We start from the raw sequence: 22273 nt of genomic DNA on the forward strand, positions 1-22273 counted from the left end.
ATAATGATAAAAACAATAATAAAATAGAATTCTGCAAGTAATATGAATATAAGCATTTAAATAATAAAAATATTATAACATACCAACTGGTATTGTAGTAGATTCGAAGGTTATTAGAATCATGTCATAGACAAAATTTATTTCATATAATATATCATCGTCGGATGAAAATAACGATATAGCGTTTAGACTACTTATATAATTTTAACATCTGTTGTCATTCCTCTGCCTTTCTCCCTTATAAACTACAAATTTATCTTAATCGCTCTCTTAGTCGACAAACCGTAGATACACCATAGAATTTCTCTCATTTTCACTCGTTTTTCAATAGTTCACACCTATAAGCGTGTAAATTAATGTCACGTATTATTAAACGCTGCATTTAATTAATAGCAGCATGTAAATATATTCGCATTTCTCTACTCTCTTTTAAATAACTATTCTTCTTGAGGGGAATTTGATTTTATCGTCGAATAAAATCTCCCGCCCCCTTTCTTCCGCGTGCATATCATTACTAATTAACATAAGTACGAACTAATTCAACGTGACTGCCAATTCAATTCAGCGAAATGCTTTAATACGAATATTAAAAACATCAAGCAAAATAAATAAATAAATAAAAAATAAAACAAAAATACGGTCATGCCAATACTTAGCTAATCGATGCCTAATAATGCATCAGGATTTTTAAAAAGTTTTATTAAGTCGTTGATGTGTTAATGATTTTTAAAAGCAAAGAAAAAAAAATCTTTTGAGGCTTAAACATGAAATATTGATTCATTGATTCAAGAGTTTGTTCTACTCTCTTCTCAAAACTTGAAAGTTTACTCGCACAGCGACTAATACAATGTTTCCTATTTATAAATGTAATAGCGCAAGAAGCGACAAAAATGTTGAAATGTTTGTGATTGTTTATGATTTGTTTACCCAATAAACGATGTTTCAAAGGTAATTTTTTTTAAAAAAAAATTTCTTATTAATAAATAACACATAATTAATTATCGAAACAACAATTGCTTTCGTTTAATTGTTAGAAAGTGTCAGAAAGAAGATTGAATGAATAAATTGTAATAACGATCTCTTGTAAAACTGTGCTATTTGTGAACATAAGAAATTTAGAAAATTTCATACTATATGATATGAAAGAAAGACAAAGGAACAATGATGTAAATTTAATGTTTGTTCAGAAATCCATTGCATTTCCTATTATATATTTAATTTTTTCAATTCTATTTCTATATGTCATATGTATATAACTATCTTATATAAAAATGGAAATAACGATTAAAGAAAGAAAAAGAAAAGGAAAAAAAAAGAAAGAAAGGTAACTGCACACACAAGCGTAATTTGGTGCATGAATTATGTTTCTCTATGATGATACATGCATGCATGTATGTATGTATGTGTGTGCGTGTGCGTGCGTGCGTGCGTGCGTGCGTGCGTGCGCGCGTGTGTGTGTGTGTGTGTGTGTGTGTAGGACAAAATGGATTGCGAAGCACTCACGCATTGATGAATTTATGGTAGATTTGTAAAAAATAATAGGAGATGATAAGCGATCGAAAGATATTTGCGTCAACGGTCATTCTAAACGCAATTACGATGATAAACACTATGTGCGCAGCAATATATAGTCATGTGAAGATATACATATATAAAATATTTAATGCGTAAGCTGTCGGCTGTAAGTGTACGTGGCCAGATGAAATTTATGAAATACAAAGTGGATAAATATGTTACTGCCACGTTGCGTGCCATTATATGATCGCGAGTCATATTTGTCGTAAAAAAAAAAAAAAAAAAAAAAAAAAATTTAAAAAACCTTGAAAAAAACACGCAAAAACCCCCTGCCCCTCGTCTCTCTCTCTCTCTCTCTCTCTCTCTCTCTCTCTCTCTCTCTCTCTCTGTGAACTTGTGCACTTTAAATGTGAGAAGAATTTAAATATATATAACCGTGAATTCACGAAACCCGTCAATTTGCGCCGAATATTATGTTGAACATACACGAGTTTCATTAAGAAACAATTGTTTTTCGATTGCGCTGCTTATAAGTGAAGTAGCCGAATATATGTGTGCGAGTTTGCTAACACTGATATAATTTATAATTTACAATAAAATGCGCTACATATTATAATCATCTGTGCAATTGTAATGCGAATGAATGAATAATTAAAGTATCGAAATTTCGAGGCAAAACTTGAATATCAAGAGACGACGAACGTTAATACGTGCTCTGCGATTGGACGTAATTAGAATTAGAATGGACAATTGTTGATTTTTCGTTTGGAAACTAAAAAAGACATAAATCTTATTTCAGACAATAAAATCAGTTTTAAAAGCCTTAACTCGTGACGGGGAAATTACTGATATTAAATTTCTGCATTGAACAATTTGCTTTACATTCTCATTGCACGTGTGAGCGTAACTCATCGCTCTTACCGATCAATTGAAGGATTTTTTTAAATAAATGTTTCATTCTGAGCAACTCAATATCGTACTAGAAATACGTATTCCGAATAAACATTATGGGGAAAGAAGAAGAAGAAGAAAAAAACTACCGAGCAACTGTGTATTGATATATGTAATTAACAAAAAGGAAAACTAAAAATCGTTGATTCATCATAGATTCAAGCACAATAATGATTAGTAGGGCCAGGCACAATAAAATATGGCCATTACGTTATAGGAGCCATCTTTTAGAGCGGCAAGTCACGTAAGTTAAACTATAGATAGTGAAAATATTAAATAAACGCATATTCTCTATTGTCATTTGTTTCAAATATATTTATTTACATGCTTTCCCTATCACGGCGTATAAAATAATATTGACTCTACTGTGATTCATGAGTTCTCAAAATAATCATTTCAATTCCTATAGAAATACATTAGCCATATGTTCTATCTTTTTTTTAAATTTATATATTTTTAAGCACATAATACATATTTGTAAAAACACTATCCATATCATTCAATTTTTTTCCGAATGAATATTATCTGCTTTACAATTTTATTTTCTTTTTTTCTTTTTTCATTTTTATCTATGAACATTAAAGATAACAAATACATGCACGTGAAAGGGACAAACCCTTATTATATACTCATTTTAACAGGTTTTTATTAGAATTTTTAATATTAGGAATTCATATTCGATTGAGGCATATATCTAATTGCAATTTTCATAATAAAACAATTAACGTTTCTACAAGTATACCGAATATTTTAAAGCAAAAATGCAATCTATGCATTTATAACAATAAGCAAGAAAGATATCGAGTCATAAAATACAATTTATGGTAAGCTGCCAGCGATTTAATATTACACTTCCGGTCGAAATAAGATAAACGTTTCGTAGTTTTCGGTGAGTAATGAAATTGAAGTAAACGGTTAAACGAGTACACTTACCAGTACAAATTTCAAAATAAAACTCACAATCTTAGCATGAATTTTACAGTAAAATATTTCTTACGCTCTAGTTTTTAAATGAATTCCTAATGTTATTAATTTATGCATTTATATTATATTATTATAAATAAATAATATTAATTAGATACAGTAATTAAATATAATATATTAACAAAATATATACTATATTAAACAACATTTATATTAAGGTTATTGAATTATTACTAATACTTCTAAATAATTCGAATTTCAGTAAAAAAAAAAAAATATATAATGCATTGGTATCATAATGAATATTTAGAATTATTAAGTTTCATTAAAATATTTCATAATATCTCTCAAAAATTATTTTAATAGTTTGGTTCGCTTCTTAAGTCATACTTTAAATTTATAATAATTTTCACTATATGAAATTCAAAAACAAACTAAAAAAAAATCTATTTATAACGAAATTATGTTTTACTAAAACTTCATAAACAAAAAAAAAAAAAAAAAAAAAATGTATATTACAACTACAACTATTCAAAACTTGTCGACTTCAAACAAATATCTTGCTAAAAATTAAATTACGATATAAGCTTTTTCTTTTAGCATTATCGTCATAAAAAGTTCCTCGGAAAAAATTAAAAAGCGAATAGTCGTTCGCAATATTTCATTTGATTCTTAAAATTAATAATTATGTAAATTTCTTAAGTTTATGTTTAATTTTAATTATTCAACGTTCATCATTAATCTATATTAATGTTCATTTACAGTAAGAAAAAAGCAATGAAGTTAGTACTTGTACAGTTTATATTTGTCATTTTTAATTGTCAGTAGAATTCATTATCAATGGCATTTAAGTATAAAGTAATTAATATTTATAGTTATGATCATACATATAAATAATTAATATTATTGACAATCTTTTTTTTTTAATTAAATCGGACTTTTATAAGAATGTTTAAAATCTAAATTAATTATTGATATTTAGATTGTGAATATACTTTTTTTGTACAGATAAATAGTGAAATTGAATTTAACAGATTCAGTAGGAAAGTTAGATTTCCAGCTAAATACAATGAGGTTTCTGTTAAACACAATACTCTTGCTTAGAATATGAGAGCAATTCTAGCGAAAATTTTTCTGTATATCTGTGAAAAGCATCGATGAGAATTTTTGATAATAAACAATAATAAAAGTAACGGCAAACCAATACTGCAAATACTCAAATATGTAGAGTTAAACAATTAATCTAAGATTTTTAGATAAATTTCCGTTCGAATTCAATTAATTATAATTCATGCATGGAATTAATTCACTATGTACAGATCAGCTTACAAGCAAACACAAAATTATTACTCAATTAGTCACATAATCGTTAACATTAAATTAGTTAAAAAATAAGTATTGTAATAATACATATATTAAACCGAAAATAGAAATAATTGCAATAATTCTAATTTTCCTGAGTAAGTTTATTTTTAATATTAATTGATGCGATGATATCACTTGTATCCCACACAAAACAATTGGCTTATACCTATGACATGATAACATTGTAAATTAAAATTAAAAATAATAAGAAATTAATTGATAATCTAAACTTATAATAAATTGATGAATATTATCGTTATGATATTATTTACAAAGGTTGTTCTTATTCTTTTCAATTAAAAATCATATTAATCAAATTGTTTTCCATTTATTATATAGAAGAAGAAATATTATATAGAAAGAAGCCTTCCCCCTCCCCCTCCCCCAATGCCAAAACTATATTTTTATATATTTTTATCTTTATAAATTAACTTTTAAAATAATTTGATTTATACTGTAGAAAATCTTTATAGTGAAATAAAAATATTGACACAGAAGTAGATGAAGCAAAATTCGGTTGGTGTTATACGACATGCAATTTTCCAAATAATAAAAATTACTTAAAGTAAAAAATTATATTGTAATAAAAAATATCTGAAGAACAAAATAGCAGTCTATTATTTATTGTATAGAATTGCTGATTGATATAATTTATAAATCTTTTCTATTATATGTCATAATTGAATATAATATCAAGTTGCTTATTAATTGACAAATAGTATAATCGATTATCATTATATATATATATATATATATATATATATATATATATATATACACATATATTAAAATACATTAAAGTAATATCTAAACGATGTAAATTAACTTTAAATATTATTGTATTTGAATCGCTCAAATAAAATTTATTGATAAAAACCATAAACTATTTTTTAACAAATTTATATATTGCATTTTTATTATATGAGTATAAGGATAGACACGTTGTAAGCAGTATATTTTGTTGTAAATAAGGAGTTTACAATACATATTATTAATACAATTCAATTGTCGGTATTGTTCATTTGCTCATATCAGTTAATAAGAAGTGGGCAAAAGAATCACGATTGTTGTTTAATCGTATTCGTTCAGCTCTAGAAATTATATATTGGCTATAAGTAATTAATGGTGTTCAGTACATACACACGGTTCATTCAATTCGCCTCGTCAGTATTTTAATATTGAAAGTAACATAATTGTGTCTTCTAAATTACTTAAAATAAATAATATGAAAAGTATCTGAAAATTCTAGTATATTTTAGTGAATTTTTAATCCATATGTGTAATAATTTTTTCGAATTTGTTTCAAATATTATAAAATTTTATAAATATTTAAAGAAATGAAATTTTTTTCAGTCTAAATTTTAACATAAAATAAATAAATATATAAATGTAAAAGCAAATGACGATCAAGTGCTGTAGAAAATTAAATCGATTTGAAAATTATATAATTACAATATACACAAACATATATATATATATATATATATATATTTATTTATTTATTTATTGTATTGTGCATATCTTGAAATTTATAATTTCTAACTTAATTTTCGAGTTTCTTACATAGTCAATTATAATAATCAATAAATACATTTTTTTTTCTTGCGAGATTAGCTTGAAGTTTGGATTGCATTATTTATAAAAAGCAGTTTTTAATAGTTTGAGATTACACGCTAATGAAGTTATGTTGTTGCAATAACAAAGCTGTAATATAATTTTTTATTGGAAACAATTATAAAGAAATTTAAACTAAAATCAAATTTGTTTCAACTAGTACTTTTAACTACCTGAGACTACTGTTAAGTAGCTGTACCTGATAAGAATTTATATTATGAAAATGAAGACAATATGTAATAAAATGAACACAATCTATATTATTTGAAGTCGATACACGTTAAAATTTATTAAAATATTTCTTCTTATTCACATTAATAACAGGAAACATTATATTTTAATGAAATTATAAGCAATGCGTAATAATACTAAAATATTTTTGGCATTTAATTAGGCTAATGAATGCATTTTTGAGAATATGAAAATTTGAAAAGAATTTAATAATATTTGCCTAATGAAAATATTAATGAAACAAGGAATTTCTTTCATCATTATATTTAATACAATTTTGTTTTATTTATTATACAGAACTTTATAGAAGACAATCTATGCATTCACACAAAGATTTTAAAAACTTCATGCGAAGCTTTTATAAAAATTTTATATGCACAATCATAGGAAGTGTAGAATAAACCAAAAAATTCTATAATGCATACACAAATTTAATTTAATCTATGTAATGCCAATTGGAATATGCATCAACAACTGTTAATTACATTGCAGAACTTAAATAAACAACAGCGAATCATAACAAGCCATAACAATAATCAATCAACAACATTACAGCATTTATCAATAAATTCATAACAGAAAATATTTATAAATATTATGAGAGAGTAAACAAAGTATGAATTGGCTATAAAAATTTATATTTAAGGCAAAAGAAAATATTCAGCGTTGATTTATGTGGTCACAATGTAATCGATTAATCGTAATATATTTGCAGTAAAGAAGCCAAGCAACCGAAAAATGAGTGAAATAATTCCTATTCGAATAACAATTAATGCGAATAAGTCTATATTATTTTGTTTAATGATATTTACGATAGAGATAACATGACACGTATAAATTAAATACATTAAGCGTTGATTGAAACGTAAACTAAAACTGAAAATTAACATGCAACTTTAATACGAGCAATATTATTGTCATAAATATTTTTATTAATTTCGTGAAATTTTCATTTTTGAAAGTCATTATGTTTCAAATTAAATGATTGTGAATGGACGAGATAGAAAAATTAAAATTGTGTCAATTTTTTTTTTCTCTTTTTAATCTTTGTGTTTGTATACGCAGTCCGACGGTAAAATTCAAATTTACCCCTTACGTAGATAAAGTTAAACTCCCAACTAAGGATACTTAAGCTGGAGAAAATTCTATTGTCCTCGACTGGGGTCTTTCGTGCTTCCCAAATATCCTGGTGCATGCAGAATATACATTGCAGAAGACTTAGATAAGAATCCTTGATAACAACGAGTGTACGGAAACCCGTCCATTTCATATTACCGACGACGAAGTATGCGCTTTTTAAAGAATTGGAGTTAACATTTGTAGTGTAAGTATTTATTATTTATTTGCGCCAATAAATAAATAATTGAATATCTAGGGTTTTTTTTTTCTTTTCTTATTATAGTATATTCTTGTATCTTAATTATTTTTATATTCAAATTATATTTAGAAACAATGGTTACATCGTTATTGTAATAAGATCTTTTGAAGATTAGTCGGTACTGCTTCATTTGGTTTTACACGTAATGTAAGTGTGCCTCACATATATACCAGAATACATTTTATTATGGAGTGTGTCTGAGATCAGACTAAAAACGCTTCCCTGAGATGGTGAAGGGAGGCTTGCTGGCAAGTGGAATGGACAATGCAATAATTCAATACTGCCTTTATAAGAGTTGATTTTCCCTTTTATTGTATATAATAAATAATGAATAGTTAATAATCTATGAATATCGAAATGAGTGTATGATACAATGAATAGGGGAGAGTTTCTTCAGGTAATGTGAGTGATGATAATCTTATAAGTGCATTCTTGTGGTATGATGCGTGATTGACGCCATCGATTGCTGCTACCGATACGCTGGAGAGGCCTGTTTGGGGCGCTGGTGTATGACGTCACTGATGAATGGCAATGATGCCTTGGTTTTGGTATTGCTGCTTACTTAGTTCACGGAGTCGTGTTTTAATGATTCGTAAGAACGTGTATAATAGCGTAGCTTAAGTGTGTGGAGATAGATCGTTGTGTATTGGATGTGAGCTCTATATAAGTGGTATTTGACTTGTAAGAAGGCGATCTCTGTGTAAATGGCATTGACTTGTAGAACAATAATTTGATCTTGATTATTGCTTGATTGAATTGGTAAGAGTGCAGCCCCTTAAATATTCTCGTATAAACAAGCTACGTTGAAATTGCATAGGTGATCATTGCAATGCCGATATTTGTCGTGGCGTAAACAGGGCATAGCCTCGTAGAGTTAATTTGTTATTACATTTTTGAAATTATAGTAGTATATTCGAGTTTTTATGTTATAAGCAATTCTTTGAATTCGTTAGTCAGTTTTTACAAAACAAATGCTCGCGCCGTCATACCTCTCCCACTTTTTATTTCGCTTAGAAACTACTGCAATCCGTAATTGAGTGAATTTAATCTTTCATATATATATATTTTTAAAATATTATATTAAAATGATTTTCTTTTTATTTAGCGAAAAATTGTAATTATTGGTAATTTATTAATTTTTCATATTATTATGTGCAAAGTTGACTATCATATTTGGAAAATGTATTATATTATTTTTATATTATTAGAATGTATTAAATATTATTTGTTCTGTTAATACTCTTTATCTTAGCGAATAGTGAATACTCGACACCACGAACATAAGTAATTCGAATTAAAAATAATGTAGATATTGTATTAACATGATAAGCATTCCTGAAAGTAATTCAGAAATATAAAAAACTATTATGGAGTCAGACTAATCTTAATGAGTGAATAGGGAAGTAATTGATATGATTTTGAATCGTAGAAGACATCCAACATGTAGCAAATATTAATAAATGGTTTTCAAGTTCCATAGAAGATGTGAACATATCTTAAATAGCAATTTATTTGGATTCAATGCAATAGACTTAATTCATGATAGCTAATAAACAAAATAAAAAAATCACTAGAGAAAAAAAAAGTCATCCATCAAATATTCATCATCGAAGTACTAAAACTTTAATTTCATTATCATCATTAAAAAGAGCAAAGTAACTTTAGCTATAAATCTCTAAGCTACACATCACTTTTTCCTCTTTTTATTATCCTCTCTCTCTCTTCTCTCTTCTCTCTTCTCTCTCTCTCTCTCTCTCTCTCTCTCTCTCTGTGTTTCTCTCCCCTCTCTCATTCTTACTAAATAAATAAAAATAGAATAGAATATAAATAAAATATTCATTAAAAATTATTGCTATTGACATTATTTGTAAAGATGTTTTATGTATTAAAAATTATAATTATTCTAATGGTTAAGTATACATAAAAAAAGTACAAATAATAATAAGAATACAAAAATACGTAATGTGGCAAATTAAACAGTTGCTTATTAATTTCATAATTTCATAAAGGTTCGGAGAAATCTTCATTTTAATCTTCAAGAGAAATTCTATTAAATTCTTAGCTAAACATTGCCGAATAGATCATTAATATTGATAAAATAGATCTTCTTAATCTTCAAACTACTTATTATCGAAAAATATTAGAACATAATAACATGGATAATAATTAAAAAGCAATACTAAATAAGTAAATTGCAGAGATACTTAAATTGTTAGATAATTAAATGATTATTGTGAATAAGATAAAATTTACTTGCAAAGATACTCCGAAACTGAAAAGATGGATAAACCTTTTTGAACGGCCAGTAGTTTAAAAAGAGGGATAAGCCCAATCCCATTATAGACTAATAAATAATTGAATTTTAAACGCGACCATGTAGTAGTCTCTAGCTCAGCTGGCCAACAATTTTAATGCTATTTATCGTTTGATCGAGGGAGACTCTACCCATCCGGGGACCAAAGACGCCACCGAACGGCGGTTCGACGCAACGAGAAATCAGTGCGAAGTCGGAGCTCAGACATTACGCGCGTGTCGTCACATTCGCTACAGGACAAACGACAAGAGAAGCTTATCGGTGACAAGCAGAGGCAATGCCAAGGGCCGGGCTTATCTGCTTGCTTATCTATACATTATTGTTGGTAGTCTCGCAAGTGGCATCTAATAAGAAAATCGGCCCATGGGTCCAACCAACCGAGGGCGAGCCTTGGCCCATGCCCACGATCAAAGATATTTTCGATAGAGATTTTCAAATTCATCCGGATCGCTTCGATTTTCAGGTGCTTTACACGTTACTCACGCGTCAAGTGAATTAAAAACAAAAAGAGATATATTAGGCTTTCACTCACGTTGGCGCACGTTCCTGCCCTTAAAAAAGTGGCAATTAAAATCTTGTCGGTCTTGCTTCTTTGCCCATAATATAGATTATACGCGCGTCGGATATTTTTGGAATGTGCTTTATTTATTTTCTCACCTAAGTAAAATTGTTTTTGTTGTTAGTGAAATTAATATTCTTTACCTAAGTATCAATTTGATGGTGCAACCGAAGAAAAATTTCGGCATTAAGCTTCTTATGTAATTTTCTATTAATTTTATTACACTGAAATATAGATTTACCAATTGTTTCGCTCTTCAAATAAAGTTTATGCCAGTTTTCAATCTTTGATACAGCTAAAATTATTCAAGCCAATGTAATCTACATATAGATAAAAATATTTTGTTATATTGAGAATGTTATTAGTAGTGCGCGTGTAATAGTGATATAATAACTATGTCATATTTTTTAAATTAATAAAAATCGATTGAATAACATTCTAAGTTTGGAATATATGATAAATGAATTAACTATGTGTACTACTTTTTTTCCAGATCACCAATGAAAACTGTGATATACTCGAAAAGGCAATTAGAAAGTATAAAGACATACTTATGAATGATTATATTATAGCAGAAAAACTTATTAAACATAAAAAGGACCTGCAACAGGATGAGACCAACGATTTTGAGAATATTCAATATATTAATCAAATTCAAATTCATGTAAACAATCCCTGTGAAATGCAACCGCATATAAATATGAATGAAACCTGTAAGTATGTATACTCTATTATCAAAATACGCTATAAACTGACTGAAGTAAAATAAAAAAAATTTTAAAAATTATCCAAAAATTAGACCAAACAATATTAGATTAATTTATGTAAAATATTTTGAATATCGAATAAAGTTTAAAATTATACGTAATGGCGCATAAAAATTCAGCATAAAGATTCACTTATAAGTAAAAAAATTATAAACATATTGTGAATTAAATTCAATGAAATTGAGATAGAAATATTATATCAACTTGATTTGGATCTATTAAAAAATATTATTTTATCTTATTCAGCCATATCGTTTAATGTTAAATTGAATAAATTATTTATTATTCGAATTTATTGCATTATTTACTTGTATTGTTTACACACCAAAAGTGAGTTATTAATGAAGGCCAAAATATAAAACCTGTAAAAGACACAATAAATAAAAAACATTAAATTTTTATTACGCAGATAGAAAATTAATGGTAAAAAAATTTTAATTCGAATTTAATTGACAATTAATGACAGAAAAAAAAATAGTTTCTATATTAAATATCGATTGTTTTTGCTAACTGATTCGTTTTATTTCTCGATTAAAATACTTTTCTTACTTACATTAAAATGCGCGTGATTTAAGTTATAAAATATCATAATCATCGACTCCATAAATACGCAAAGTCCAAACCTTCACTGTATAATCTCCACTGCCTTCACTGTTTATTCATATAAATATCATTTCATTGAAACGGTATTTCGATTTAAAAAATTTCAATTTTTTATTTATCCCCGTATAAAATCCATAATGCTGATAATAATAATGATAAGACTGTTTGAATTATAATCCAAAAGTAAAAGCAAGTTCAACATTTATTATTATATCAAAATTAAAAAGAAATAAAAAAAAAAGAAAAATTTAATAAATTTGAGCAATTTTGTATTCAGTTTAGTATGATAAGTTTATGTGAATGTAAAAATAGATATATTTTATTAAGCATTGAAAAGTCATTTCCATAAATACATTTTTAAGGACTCGGTACGATCGATTGCCATTTATTAATATTTGAATTACTTATAAAATATTATTAAAATTATATTTAAAATATTAATTAAAATTTCTTCTTAACACCTTTGCTCTTTACAATGTTGATTATTAATGATTTTTATACTCTCAATTATTCTCTTAAACTAATAATTGGCGACGCACGTACGCACGCACACGCGCGCATAAACACCTACGTACGCATGCATATAAAAGCAATATAATATTTAAAAATTTCAAACAACCGAGTATAATTATAAAATTTCAATTAATCTACTCAGATTGCGGTTGGGCAATAATTGATCGTTAGCTGGCAATGATAGATGTTATCATCGGCACTTGTTCTAATTAACCGTAATCAACATCACGAGCAGTCTGATCACGAACTCGGATCGTCACATACACATACACACCTTTCACTCGGCTTGACATGGATGGCTAATTGTTCGTTCCCCGACTAAACCAATAAAATTCGCGAGCCTTACTAGTAGTCAGCATACGTTATTACCTGGGACACCGAGAATCTCTGATGATAACATCCCCATCGCTCTGTTTACAAACTATTATTTAGCATTGCTGACTAATTCGCCTTATAGACTTTTTTTCGTAAATTTTCCGGCACAGCTTGAAAACTTGTGCACACATTGCTTTACATAATAATATATAACGATATTTATATAATAATAATAATAATAATAATAATTATTATTATTATTATTATTATTATTATTATTATTATATAATCATAATGATATAATAATAACAACAACGACAACAATAACAACAATAAAAACAACAATCATAATAACAACTCCAAAACCAGCTATAATATTAACAAGAAAATGAAGAAGAAGAAGAAGAAGAAGAAGAAGAAGGGAATCATTGTGATACAATTGATTATGGCATGTATCATTCAAATAAACTTTATTAAACATGTTACTATTAATTTTGACAATATAAGAGTAAAGACCATATAAATTTAATTCAACGAGATCGACCAAATATAATAATATGTAAATAATTTATATATTATCACTTATCATGGCAATAAGATTTTATACTTTTATTATAAATATTTGCTATTGTATGCAGTTGATATTTGTTACTGTCGAGATGTAATCGTTATTCTTCAACTGTTTATCATTAAGTAAATTATACATTAAATATAACGAATATTGCCTAATAATTTTATTCTTCGATATTTTAACTTTATAAACTATTGAATTTAATGAACAAGGTAGCATGTTTTTTTATTTATTCCTCTATAATGCTGCTTACTAAAAGCACATTTTCATTTATTTGTAAAAGTATTCCTCTATTCCATTTCAATTTGCTTAATTTATTTTGCGTTTTATGTACTTTCAAATTATTGGTGATTCTATATTTACTCATTTCCTTCATTATTTGTACAGATCACTGATCCTTTCATCATATTCTCTTATCTGCCACTTCAAATAATATCATGGAGTGCTGTATAAATTCATTTTTCTCAACATCGCATATTTGCTTGTTAATAATTACACGAAGAATCATGTGTGCACTATGAATCATTCGTGAGAAAATATAATTGTGCTTATTTTTACTTTATCGAGTGTACAGCTTCAATCAGTCGAAGCATTAAAGCATATTTTTTTTATTAATTTATGTGTCGTATCAGTTCACATGGAACTGGACCATAAGATACGATATAAATAATTAAGTACTGATTAATGCATTTATAATTATTTTATTTTTTTGCTTGTTTCAATTGTTTAATCCTCATTCTTTTTTCTTTTTTTTTTTCTTTTTTTTTTTTTTTCATTTTTCTGATTACCACGATTTGACATATTAATAATCAGTGGTAAAAATATACAAGTAAAATATAATGAACTTTGTTTCTATACTACAAATACTTTTCATTCTCATTTAATTGTCTGACTATAATTAAGTGAAGGCGTACGTATAAAAACTATAGGCTTCTTCTATGCGGTAAAAGAAATATAAAAACAATTAAATTAGTGCTTGCTTTAATATAATTTATACCACTATTTACCGTTGGCTTTCAATTTACGCTCATATGTAAAAATTATTGGAAAAGAAAAAGTTGACGAACGATAAATGAAGACAGTTACTAATATAACAACCAATAACAATAAATAATAACTAATAAATAATAATTAATGACAATAAATATAATAACTAATAACAACTAATAAATAATTAAAAATATAATAACAAAATAACTCATAATTCATATTTTCACAAATATACTTAAAATAGTTATAATTCTTTTTCAGTTTTTTTGTCCCGTCGTATAGTAATAACCTTATATTACTATAATTCAATCTAATTAATTGTACACCCTTGTGTTATCAATTATTTGTCCGAATACCGTTATGTTATTAATATTTTATATCTGAAAAAAAAATAGTAATACTCAATATTATATTCAATTCATACGAATAATTAGAAAATGCCTTATACAAATAATTATTTAATCACGAAAATCATGAACATAATGTGAAACATTAAGTTTATTCGTAATTATTGTGAGAAATGAGAAAATGAAGTTATATGATCAATTATTAAAATTTACATTATTTAAGTATAATTTTCTTATATATATATATATATATTTTTTTTTTTTTCTCCAACTCTATACATGTCAATAAGGAATTACAAACGTTAGAAAACTTTATTAAATGTATAAGCGAAGCGTTTGATAACTGTATATTAATTGGTACATTAAACAAAAATTTATTAATAGTAATGTTAAGATTAGTTCTGGATTACATATTTTCTATGCAGTGGTAGTAAAATAGAAAAACCATTTCAAAAAAACATTTACCTTATTTTCATTTGATTAACACTAGTAAGTAATTGCTTATAATCATATAAATATAATAATTTATAAAAACATTAGATAAAATTTGAATAAGATTATTTATAACTATTTTAAATTAGCTAATTTTCCCTACTTAATAGTTTGTTTTGAACGTATTGAGATTAATTAATAGAGATACTATTAAATCTTAATATTATATTACATTATTATATTATAATTTGTATATATTATTTTATTTTTATCCATTCGTTTCGGCATAATAATTTATAATATAAAATAAACATTTAATATCATTGCAGATGATTTAATAATACCAAATATTGATGACCATGAAACGGCAATATTGATATGTAATTCAGTTTGGGGTGCACTCCGAGGACTTGAAACTTTCTCTCAGCTTATTGTTCCAACATCTAATGGAGTATGTATAAAATTACAATCACAATATTAGTAAGTAAACATATTTTCAAGCTCAAACATTATCTATAAATATTCAAACATTAACCTCAATAAATTCATAGAAAATATAACTGTGATAATATAATAAATTATATTTAGAATTGTATTTACCAAAAATTAATAGTGAATTTGCATGAACATATGCATTAAAAAAATTTCGCTATTTCAATAGCGAACTTAAATATTGTAGGTTAAAATTTAGCTTCATGATAAAATATTTATAATATAGTTTTTAATGTACTATGTTTTATTATTTAAAAATTTTCCAAACGATGTATTATGAAGGAATTATTTATATTATATCGATCAAGATAAATAGGAATAAAGCAAAAGACGTATAATAATCTTTCGTATTTTACATTGAAAGAACACTTAATAGGGAGTAATTTTAATTTTAATCTTCATAATATTAAAGTTCTTTCATCAATTAATTTTATTTGAATGGAAACATGTAAAAACTAATGGCTGCTTACAAACATTTTATTTCATTTTATATCACTAATAAAAAAAAAATGTGAAATTCCTAAATTAAAAGATAGCGAATTGAGTAGCAATTATTCATTCAATACAATATTCAATTTTCAAACAAATAACTAAAATCAAATGAAAAATTCCATTTACAATCTGCAATATTTCAAAAACTTACAAAAACTAGTAAGTCAATGCAATTACCATCTGTCACGAAAAGCCAATAAAAATAATCAAAAAGGGCCCTACATTTTTCACAAATGATGAATTTATTTTTAATTGTATTTAAATATACTCTACTTACTCACCTATAACTTTTTATTAGAATTTTATTTTTCCTTCATCTATATTCATTAAAGGATTTCATTAATACGTATACATGTATGATATGTTTGTGAATTTAAATTCATCGGCGATACATGTTAATGTAATGTATGTGAACATATATTATCAAAACAAAATATATAAATGAATTCAGAAGTATATTCACTAGATTATACAATCAATCGGAATCTTTCAACATTGTAATAAAGTAAAGTGTTAATAAAAGTAAAGTTATAATAATTTTATACAACTTTTCAATATAAAATAAATTCGTATAATTCAAAATGTTTTATGTGCTTATACAAAATATCAATTTCATAAATAAAGATTTTCTTTATGATTTCTCTGATAAGTTTTAATCATTAATATTATAATTTTGTTGCATTAAATAAGGGGGGAATACGTAATTAAACTCTAAAAAAAGAATTTATGCATATCATAATTTGTAACTTTTGAAAGCATTGGGAGGAATTTTATTTATTATTATTTATCAAATAAAAGCAGTAATTTCTATATAAAAATATTCAAATATATCAGTGATTAGTTTTTTAAGAATCATTAATCTTCATTGTGTTAATTGCTTAAAAGATATTTTAAATTAATCAGACAAAACTTTAGGGGAATTGATTTTAAAAGTTCTGATCAATAAAAAAAACAATATAAAATATATAAAATATTAATAAAAATTTATAAAATAGAAATATGTTAAATATCATGTTAATTTAAATAAAATAATAATATTAAATATACTTCTATTATTATTATTAATTATTACTATTATTAGAAAATTAGATTTTTTTTTTTATTTTAATTTTTTTTTTTATCAATGACTTTTATTAAAATTGTCTATTCTAAGGCCTTAAATATTTCTAATCTTGTATATATCTTAAAATATGCAATATTAATATTAAAATCAATTTAAATGTGAATTATATAAAAATTAGACAAAATTTCATGAAACAGTTGATAATTAGAATGCAGAGAATCAGAGACTTTCCCAAGCTACCGCACAGAGGTCTTCTTATTGATACTGGAAGACATTTTATCCCAGTTCAAGACATTTTACTTACATTAGACGGCATGAGCTACAACAAGTTAAACGTCTTGCATTGGCACATCGTTGACGACAACAGCTTCCCTTATCTAAATTCGGAATATCCCGAGTTAGCTAAGAAAGGCGCTTTTCATCCTTTATTGGTTTACACTCCCAAGGACATGAAAATGATCGTCGAATACGCGCGATTGCTGGGCATTCGAGTTATTCCGGAGTTCGACTCACCCGGTCATACAGAATCCTGGGGATTGTCTTATCCAGAACTCCTCAGCACTTGCTACAGTTACTTTATTTATTATTATTTCCAAAAAAAAAAAAAAAAAAAAAAAAAAAAAAAAAAAAAGCAACTCATTATTCAATTGAAAGTTAACCTAATATTAGAAAGCTACAACTGAAATACATTTTTCATCGCTATTAAATTAATGAGTAAATTTTCATTGCTTAATTCTTAAACAATTTAGATATCTTAACAACTTATTGTAACATTAATATTTTTACATTACATTTCTTTACTTGTGAAATAACATTTAATTTCAATTATACGTTCGCTTTACGCGTTCACTGTTGCATACCATTGCCAATTCATAAAAACCTTTAAAATGTATATGAAATTTACATACGTTAATGAATAAGTACGTGCTATGTAAATTATAATTATATATTTTAAAAATCTATTAAAAGTCAACGCTAAAAGTTTCATGTATTCATTACACACGAGAAAACATGTATTTTTATTATACTTACGGATTTTTAATGTTGCTAAGCCTTTTATTTTACATCAATATTTTATTATTAACACTTTTCGCCTCGACTGTTAAAGTCGCGCGCATTACATAAGAATTCTCACAGATTAAAATAAGAAAAAAAAAAATAATATAAATAAAAAAAAAAAGAAACATTAAATTGCTCTTTCATACAGTAAATTTTAATAAAGATTACAATTCACATGCGACAGAAAAGTTTATTCGTGTACATCGTAAGGTATTTCCACAAATGTACTGCATGCCTTAATTATTGTGAATTAATAATAAATTGAAATCAATTATTATTCTTGTAGACGATGAAGGGCAACCAAATGGGAAACGAGGCCCAGTAGATCCGACCAAAAGCGTATTCTATAACTTCGCGACTGATCTTTTCCTGCAATCGAAGATTATCTTTAAGGACCGATATTTCCATATTGGAGGTGACGAAGTGCCTTACGATTGCTGGAAAAGCAATCCAAAAATCACGAAATTTATGAAAAAGCGTAATATCACCGGCAGATACGAGAAGTTAGAAGAGCTTCATCATAAGAAACTCATGAATGCCTTGAAGGATGATATAATACCGATCGTCTGGCAAGAAGTTTTCGATCGTGTGAAAAAACTGTACCGTAACACTGTGGTACAGATTTGGACGGGTGATTGGCGTAAGGAAATAGCGGCGGTGACTAATGCAGGATACCCAGCGATACTTTCTACCTGCTATTATCTAAACTATATAGCCCAAGGTGGTGACTGGATAAAGTTTTACGAATGCGATCCACTCGATTTCCCGGAGAGCTTTGTAGGACAGAAGAAACTCGTGATGGGCGGCGAGGCCTGCATGTGGACCGAATTCGTCGACCAGTCAGTCTCGCATTTAACATTCTCGCATTATCTCAAAAGCTTTGTCTTGCGAAATGCTCACAACTTTAACAAATTCCATTACAAATGCTTTACATGCACTATTACAATGACACTCTTAATAAAGTATAAGACACCATTATGTGCGCTCAAAAATACATTTACGCTTTTGGGATAATCGATCCAAAAGCCTAATTGATCGAAATAGTATCTCTAGAGATATTAAACACTGCTATTAATATTACAGGACCAATATACATTCGAGGATGTGGCCTCGAGCATCAGCTGTAGCAGAAAGGCTGTGGAGTGTAAACTTCGATAACATTGAAAATGCTGCTTCACGCTTGGAGGAACACGCATGTCGTATGAATAGACGCGGAATTCCTGCACAGCCACCTAATGGACCGGGATTTTGTATAACTTGATGAAATTTTAGCTCTACATTTAATCGTTTAAATAATGCAATTGATGTATGAAATGAGATGCATAATAAAGTATTTCAAATAATTAAATACATTTTATTCGAACGATGACTCGGTCAGTTGACAGCGTCAGCTCGTTAAGTTTTTAATTTTAAAGTTAATATATATATTAAATCTCTTTATATATAATGGTGGTACGTATGCTGTATTAAATATAAATTTTCACAATAAATAAAATTATATTTTTTTCTTTTTTATTAATATTAATTTGCCGTTTAAAATAATTTTACATTAATTGATAAAAGTAAAGGATGTTTTGTGTTGATATATGTGTTTAAAGTATTTCTAAGATATAATCATTTAATCAAGAAAAACTTCAAGTAAAAAAATTACTTTTAATAACTTGTAATAGTTTAGTTATTATAAAAGCACAGATTATACTCTTATTTTTTTTCATTTTAGTTTTCTTTTTTTTCTTTCTTTTTCTTTCATTTTTTTTTTTTTTTTTTTTTTTTTTTTTTTATTTATTATTATTATTATCACATAACATTATTTTCCTTTATTCGATGACAGTTTAATTTTGTTAACCTCCGAAAGGATTTTTTTTTTTTTACATCTTTATTAAACAGTATTATGAAATCAAAATCTATATAAGCAATTAATTATGGATACAAGGTACGAATTGAAAATCTAGTTGATATTAAATTCCATTCAAATGCATAAATATATATACACAAAAATTTATACTTAAAATCATTATTTTATTCGAAAAATATTAATAAATATATTTTTCAAATCAGCAAAAATTTCGATGAAAATGTTTGTAAATATAACTATGTAGAAGTGCGAAGAAGAATAATTTAGCAATAATAAATGTAACTATCTACGGAGTGTATAAATTAAAGAAAATTTTCTTGGCTTTTAGAAACTCAACGTCTGAAATGATGAGTAAATTATACGAGCACGAAGCCGTTAATAAGTCAAATTATTTAAGTTCAAAAAATTTTAATGAAAAAGAACAGAAGCTTGCAAGTTGCCAGGATAATGATCGTGGCGATGTTAAAGTTCATTCTGAATTACCTGCGAAGCCAATTATCTATCAGCATCCGGAATCTTTAGCTGCTGGAGAATATCAAACACGTGTAAATCCCACTTCAGCCTATCAATGCAGTCAAGAGCCTCAAACTCCATGCGTAAAAACAGCGGTTAGTTTTTCTAATTCGTTTCTATTTGTTTTTTTATATTTTTAAATTTAAAAATGACGCTTCACCAAAATAATTCCTAATTAAATTTTGAGGCAATGCTTAATGAAAATTGTACCTTTAAAAATTGAAAAATTGATTTAAGAAATTAAATATAATACACAGTGGAACGATACGTCAAGTATAAGTAAATTTTATTAATTTTTAGCCATGCGTGCTTAAAATTTAATATAAATAATTAATGTTATAAAATATGTGAATGTTACGACTTTATGTTAAGACTGAAATCATATTTAAATATTCAGATAAATTTATATAAATAAGGAAATTTTATGTTTTAACTTTAAAATATAAAATTAAAAATGTAAATAAGACATATGTAATTTCAATTTATCATAATAAAAATATATATTATTGTTAAAAGTTGTACATAATTACAAAATATTACTATTTCGGTAATCTTTTTTTAAATAGTAAAACCGCTTTGTAACTGTTATACATGATATATATATATATATATACATATATATATAACAGTTATATATATATATATATATAACTGTTATACATGATATATATATATATATATATATATACATATATACATAAATAAACTATATATATATATATACATATATACATAAATAAACTATATATATAAATATATATGACTTATTTGAAATCTGTGTCAACTTATTAATTTAATTTATATGATAATCATTATTTATTGTGCACAATCTATATAATTTTATTAAATATTTTTATTACATAATTTTATTACATATAATGATAATATCTATTTTTTTTAATTAATATAAAAATATCAAAGATACGATTGAAATTTCATTATTTATGATGAAATATATATCAAATGTCTATCAATCGAGCACTATATCTCTATCTACTGATATCAATAAATTAATCAAAAAATTGTGTTGGAAAAAAACTTATTTGTTCACAAGAAATAAATAAAGAAACTTAAGTGTTAATAGTGAAACTGAAGAATAATATAACAATATATAACTTTGCACTTGATTATGATAGAATATAATAATAATATACTTGAATATTTATCGGAACAATTTACTTTACTGAACTATAATTTTCATGTTCATATATTAAACTTGAAAGAGAACGTAAGAAAAAATATATAATAAAATATATTATTCAGCTATGGTGTTATATTGAATAAAACGATCCATTTTTTCTTAAAGCTATATAATAATAAAATATATTATTATATATTTATAAATTATTATATATTATTATTTATATATTATTATATATTATAAAATATATTTATGTATATATGTTTATG

At 25.9% G+C, this 22273-nt stretch overlaps 2 protein-coding genes across 2 annotated transcripts; both read left to right on the top strand.

The window, feature by feature from the left end:
- The first annotated feature begins 10232 nt into the window (after positions 1 to 10232).
- LOC105363142 (beta-hexosaminidase subunit beta) lies at positions 10233 to 19825 on the top strand. Its single transcript, XM_011500751.1, has 6 exons — positions 10233 to 10755; positions 11345 to 11564; positions 15719 to 15840; positions 17634 to 18006; positions 18782 to 19334; positions 19579 to 19825. The coding sequence occupies exons 1-6, from the start codon at positions 10570 to 10572 to the stop codon at positions 19754 to 19756; spliced, it is 1632 nt and encodes a 543-aa protein (XP_011499053.1). The 5' UTR covers positions 10233 to 10569; the 3' UTR covers positions 19757 to 19825.
- Positions 19826 to 20400: 575 nt separating this feature from the next.
- On the top strand, positions 20401 to 21142 carry LOC105363321 (uncharacterized). The gene is made up of 3 exons (XM_011500989.1): positions 20401 to 20428; positions 20679 to 20958; positions 21101 to 21142. The coding sequence occupies exons 1-3, from the start codon at positions 20418 to 20420 to the stop codon at positions 21140 to 21142; spliced, it is 333 nt and encodes a 110-aa protein (XP_011499291.1). The 5' UTR covers positions 20401 to 20417.
- Positions 21143 to 22273: the final 1131 nt, after the last annotated feature.

The sequence above is a fragment of the Ceratosolen solmsi genome, unplaced genomic scaffold (genome assembly GCF_000503995.2).
Source record: "Ceratosolen solmsi marchali unplaced genomic scaffold, CerSol_1.0 scaffold27, whole genome shotgun sequence".
NCBI classification, from domain to species: domain Eukaryota; kingdom Metazoa; phylum Arthropoda; class Insecta; order Hymenoptera; family Agaonidae; genus Ceratosolen; species Ceratosolen solmsi.

What these genes read in the sequence shown, in the direction of transcription:
- LOC105363142 (XM_011500751.1), top strand. Translation starts at nt 10,570, where the DNA reads ATGCCAAGGGCCGGGCTTATCTGCTTGCTTATCTATACATTATTGTTG. An exon ending in CGGATCGCTTCGATTTTCAG is followed by an intron (nt 10,756 to 11,344) that starts GTGCTTTACACG and finishes CTTTTTTTCCAG; the next exon opens with ATCACCAATGAAAACTGTGA. An exon ending in TGGACCGAATTCGTCGACCA is followed by an intron (nt 19,335 to 19,578) that starts GTCAGTCTCGCA and finishes TTAATATTACAG; the next exon opens with GACCAATATACATTCGAGGA.
- LOC105363321 (XM_011500989.1), top strand. An exon ending in CTCCATGCGTAAAAACAGCG is followed by an intron (nt 20,959 to 21,100) that starts GTTAGTTTTTCT and finishes AATTGATTTAAG; the next exon opens with AAATTAAATATAATACACAG.